This window comes from Limanda limanda, chromosome 9 (assembly GCF_963576545.1).
Source record: "Limanda limanda chromosome 9, fLimLim1.1, whole genome shotgun sequence".
NCBI classification, from domain to species: domain Eukaryota; kingdom Metazoa; phylum Chordata; class Actinopteri; order Pleuronectiformes; family Pleuronectidae; genus Limanda; species Limanda limanda.
Window position 1 is genome coordinate 21,342,847 of NC_083644.1, and position 5,507 is coordinate 21,348,353.

The 5,507-nt window shown below is 44.6% G+C and overlaps 1 protein-coding gene across 1 annotated transcript; it reads right to left on the reverse strand.

Annotated features, from left to right (window-relative positions):
* Nucleotides 1-821: 821 nt before the first annotated feature.
* Nucleotides 822-3,232, reverse strand: amh (anti-Mullerian hormone). The gene is made up of 7 exons (XM_061078375.1): nt 3,166-3,232; nt 2,749-2,970; nt 2,498-2,667; nt 2,221-2,332; nt 2,039-2,132; nt 1,518-1,942; nt 822-1,420 (listed from the first exon to the last, which is right to left on the reverse strand). Exons 1-7 carry the CDS (start codon nt 3,230-3,232, stop codon nt 1,014-1,016), a joined length of 1,497 nt encoding a protein of 498 aa, XP_060934358.1. The 3' UTR covers nt 822-1,013.
* Nucleotides 3,233-5,507: the final 2,275 nt, after the last annotated feature.

Here is a 5,507-nt window from a genome sequence, read left to right on the forward strand (position 1 = left end):
CCTGAAATGTAGAGTAGGATAAACAACATAATCATTCACACTTTAGGTTGGATTTCCCTTTAAGTACAACAACACTACGCCAAACCTGTAAAATCTGACCAGTGTAGACACAACATAATAAATAAGTGGATTTATAAAGTATTTTTATGTGGTTGTATATTGTATTACATATAATTTAGCTGATGCTGTTATCCAAAGTGACTTCCTATTAGTGCATTCAACATTTATGTTGTAGAGGCCGTTCAGGGTTCAGTTCTTGTCCAAGGACACAGTATTTACTCAGTATTTGCTTGGATTCGAGCTGAAAACCTTCTGGTCGGAGCCACAGCAGCCCCCATAATTTATGTGTGTTATCTGCTGCTGTCTTCCTCCAGATCAACCTATGGGACAGTGTCATGTGGTGGTGGGGAGCAGAAGAAGTGGGAGCGATAAGAAGAAGAAAGAAGCCGATCGGCAACAAAGCCATCCTGAAACCCAAAACCAAAGAATAACGGATGTCGAGCTGCTGAAAGAAGAGACCACAGTCTTATACTTTGAATTTAATAATAAAAAACTGTTACATTTGAATATCTTTGTATGTTAGACAATAAAAGTTTTTATCCAGAAATATTTCTCGTATTAAATCAATATTTCCAAACCCTTTTTGAATAATAATTGCACACATTTTCAAAGATGATGGCAATCTTCATTAAAAAAAAAAATTAAATGTGCATTTGAATAAGATAAAAAAATGTCTTATTATTCAGAGAACTTCTCAGATAGATGTACAAACAGTGATGATAATACTGATACATGAATTATAACATCAAATATATGTTAACATGCATGCTTTTGTTTTCAATACATTTGTGAATGAGGGGAACATTTTATTGCGTGCATTTACTCCAACGTACAAAAAGACCACCCTGAATAAATACGTGTGTATTAATACTTTGCGCATGACAAAACACTTGCTTCATCTAACAGGCTACCGTGACCATGAAACAAGTCCAATCTCTCTGGTGTCTTGAGCTTCAGCGGCATCCACACTCCCTCGCCACCACATCTGGTTTAATGGAGAGAAACGTGCCGTGTTCGTTCAAGTCCACCACCTCCAGGCTCTCGTAGGCCACGGGCACGCAGCACGGGCCGCGCTCCTCCGCGTTCCCGCTCTCGATGTGGGAGTTGAGCAGCACGGCGTGGTTGTTGGTGTTCAACATGGGGAACAAGCACGAGCCTCTGCAGTTGTTGATGACGGCCGTGTTGGGCCCCATGAGATGTTTCTCCAGGGAGACGGTGAGGCTCCTCAGGCTGCAGAAGTTGCCCCTCGCCGGGTGAGTGGAGCCGGCTCTGGGGGTCCGCTGTCCTATCTGCAGCTCGTAGGACCGGGCCACCGTCTGCAGGGCCTTCAGGAGAAGAAAGGCGCGGTACTGGTTCTCTCCTGGTACATGCAGAGGAGAAAACTGTCAAATGAGTTGCCATCCAACAGGATTGGGAGGAGATGCCTGACTGCTAGAGACAATAAGACACTACATCACCTGCTCCTGGTTCTGTCTTTGGTAAAGCACTGAGTTCTTTGAGCCTCCCCAGCCTCTCTTTGGCCCTGCTGCCCACCTCCTTTCCCCCTATCACCTCCATCATCTGCATCCCAATCTGCTCCACCCTCTGCCTGAGCTCCTCCAACAGAGAGGGAGATAGAGCCAACTGTCCGGGATGCACCTGAAGCACGGAGCCCCATCGAGAGAAGGAGAAGACGGTGGTGGAGGAGGAGTTGATCAGCCCGGCCAGCAGGGTCTCGCTGGAGGACAAGCCCAGCGACAGGTAGGGCACGGACTGCAGCGAGCCCAGCTGCAGCTGAGGGGCCTCGGGGCGGTTCTGAGGCAGGACCTCACACAGGAAGCGCCTCAGCTCACACAGGAAGGAGAAGGTCTGTGACGAGGACAGGGTCGATCCTGAAACACGACTACATCGAAGCAAATAAAAACAGAAGTTCATGAGGCACCGCTCTGACGTCACTGTGGTAAAAAACGTTGACAGGGAACATGAAAGCTAAAACAACCTTGTCTCAGTTCCCCCAGAGAAAAGCAGAAGTGGAGTTATGTTGATGCTACTTCCTGATTTCTCACCAATGAGGATGTCTTTAAGGTTCTGCTCTGCAAGAGTGAGGGAGTAAATGTGAGGAGAGTTCAGGTGAAACGAGAAAACGAGAAAAAGAGAAAACACAAGGAACTGGGATCGTACTCAGATCAGGAGATTTGGCCTCGACGGAAATCCTCCATTTCTGACCCGAGCTGGCGTCTGATGCGTTTCCTGTCAACAGTGTGTACTCTGTTTCTGCTGAAATGCACACAGACTGGAAACCAAAAGAGAAACATTTGGGGTTGTAAATGTTTGCAAGTGCTGCTCATCCACAACATCATCTGCAATATTCTGCACTGCAGAATCAATACTACACCTAAAACCATCAACACAGAATAGTGTGTAGTTTGTGCATTATTCCCAGCAGACCTTTTCTTACCTGCGTGTGAGGCTGCAAAGACGGACTAGAGAAGGTCACTTCCAGGTCTTCACCTTTAGGAGGACTTTGAAACACCAGGAGCAGCACGTGGCTCAGCATGAGCAGAGGAGACGGAGGGAGGTCAAAGGTCAACTCCAGGGCTCCTGTGTCCTCCTCCTCAGTCACGAGCACTGATGGAGAAAACAATACATGACCTGAGATTAAAAAAAAATTCAAGTAAAAACATTTCAACTAAAATGACAACCTCTCACCTCCAGTTGGATGCAAAACCTCCAATCCTCTTCGCTGGTTTCTGCCCTTTTCCTGGGCGAGCTCCAGTAAGACGGATCCCGATGGACTGTCGGGTCCTGGGCAGACTCCGAACTGAGTGAAACTGCTGCTTGTGAGTTCACCGTCGTCCCCCACACTTTCACGCAGCGCCGCGAATATGTCCTCCACATAGCACGGTGCATGGCGAGGGGTGGGATCGGAAACTGCGGAGGCCAATGAGGGTTGGGGGAAAAATAACAATTTACATGAGACACTGAAAAAAAGATTCAAAAGACAAGAATTTAAACTCCATGCAAACACCTTCATTGATAAGCCTGCAGCACCAGAACGTGAACTGTAAATGCATTTCACAAACAAGGCATGAATAAAGTCCCAGTTGGAACTGCGTGGGTTCTGACCTGTCAGTGCCGCACAGGTCCAGCACAGCACCAGGGCTCCGCAGCAGAAGACCTTCACCACCGGCATTCTTCTCTGTCTGTTGGTGTGTCCGTGCTGTCAGTCCTTTTTTCAACTCGTTCTTCTGAATGGGTCCAGCTCCGGAAGATGGGAGGTGTGCACACTCCCCCCTTTTTATCTCACCAACTGGGGAACACGCGGTCAAAATAGGAACATCGTGTGTCCTTGGTGATTTCAGACGTGTTGGTTGTGTTTCAGATGTTTTTTTTCCCACCTTCAGGAAGCAGGTTAAGCTCTCACACACTTAATCTTGGTTAATGAGGAGGAGGAGGAGGTGTGTGAGGACAAACATCAGGGAGGGTTCGCAGATTATAGAAATTACATGAAATTAATGCTTTATAGGTGCAGAGCAAATATTCTCAGACACAGGTGAGTTTTCAGTGCTCTGATTTACATTGCTTTTAAAAAATACAGTTCGAAATGACCCTTGCATCAATGCCTCTGTCAGAAAATACTGGAATGCTGCCTGTTTTAGGAAACACATTTTGGAAAATACACATTATATACACGTTATTCACTTTATTGTCAAAATGACTGATACTTATATCATTTACTTTACAGCTACTGCTCGCTCTATAATGGTCAATCCATCCATCGGTTAGTTTGGTAAAGTAGTTTCATATTTAATGGATACAGATATAAGAGTGGTATTCATATTCTCATCTACGCCTCAGTAAGAGAGGAAAGAAGCTCCCTGTTCCTTTGGTAAAAATCTCCCAGTCAGTCACCAGTGATATGACAGTTGAACCAATGTATTGTTCATGATGTGTGTGTGTGTGTGTGTTCTGATGCCACTGTTGACTTGTTATTGGTCGTCTGACAGTGGCTGAGTTTTATAAAACACTCAGATCCTTCTTGTCGGAGAGGAACAAGAGTGAAGTCAAAGAAAACCATGAGGTGACCGTTTCACTCAGATTAGGACTCGATGGTGGTGGACAACGGTATCTGTTGTTTTTGCAGCCGGAGAGGAATGGAGGAATGGACACATGCTTTGCGATAGGTTTCAAAGAGCCGGTACTCCCATCGGCAGTCTCACAGCTGCAGCCTTGTTTTGCAGCCTTTCAAGGTCTCAGGGATGATTTTTGGTCACGTATCTCGAGAGATAAAGTCAAGGTTCGGTGTAGTTCGTTACAAATCTTCGGCGAGGAATGAAAGGAATCAGTCATTAATCTTTCGTGTTTTCAACGGATTGTTTCTCTGTAGCTGTACCCCATCATCATAACATCATGTCCTAATGATGAACAGGCTTTTGAATACCTGCTTTGATTCCCACAGTGTGTTATGTCTATGGATGTCTCTACAAATCACTACTCATGAGAATCAGAGCTCGACGGATTCTCACAGCCGAAGTGAGCCATTCACAGATATAACGATATTAGTGATGTTTGCCATGAACACTTATTTTACAGACTAAACAAAGCATATGTTTTTACTCCATTATATAAGTTTCTGTATCCACCCCCCTGTGAATCCTCATGGGTCAGACTCAGAGAATGAAGAAGTCATGCACACACTGTGCTGGGCTTTCTGGAGCCCATCTGTCTCTCCACTGCTGCCTCCAGGTGAGAAGTTTCACTCTCCAGACTCCTTGGGAGGTTTTCTCTGAGACATTACAGACGTGTTGTCATAAGAAACAAGTATAGTGTTCTGTAAGTTGTGGTGCTGGGAGGTATTTGTGGGTATTTGTGAAGGAGAAATGCAGCAGAAGTACACCAGAAACGAATCTAGATGTTTATTACCTTTGTATGTCAGAAAATTAGCAGCATTTCACAAAAACTGCAGGGCAGACAACCATGCAACTTGGTAGGAAGCCGCAGCATGGGTTGGGAAAGAACCCATTTCAAAATGTTGGTGTGGATCAAGATCAGTATAGGCGAATACAAAATAATTTTTAAAACTTCAAGCATTTTTAGTCTTTTCAAAACTTTCCCTGGATTTGTCAGAGAACTATTCATATCGTAAAAAAAGGCATTTTAAGGGACTGATTTCATGTATTATGAGTTATGTGCAGATCCATATAAAAATCAGGATCAAGTTAATTTAAATGTGGTTTTAGAAGGCAGCTGTTAGGCCTTGGTGGAGGTATATGTGTCTGAGTTTCAATTAAGTTTGATGTCGATAATGAAAACACACCAGCGAGGAAGAGGAATTACATTGTTTTTGTCTATTTGTCTTTAGTCTATTCCCATTGTTTATTGCTATTGTGGTGCTATTACTGCTAAGTGAACACATAATACATGAGGGAAAACGGAATCACACGAATAAAAGCCACAGCACAACAAAG

What these genes read in the sequence shown, in the direction of transcription:
- amh (XM_061078375.1), bottom strand. Translation starts at nt 3,232, where the DNA reads ATGCCGGTGGTGAAGGTCTTCTGCTGCGGAGCCCTGGTGCTGTGCTGG. An exon ending in GGCCAAATCTCCTGATCTGA is followed by an intron (nt 2,133 to 2,220) that starts GTACGATCCCAG and finishes TCACTCTTGCAG; the next exon opens with AGCAGAACCTTAAAGACATC. An exon ending in AAAGACAGAACCAGGAGCAG is followed by an intron (nt 1,421 to 1,517) that starts GTGATGTAGTGT and finishes TGCATGTACCAG; the next exon opens with GAGAGAACCAGTACCGCGCC.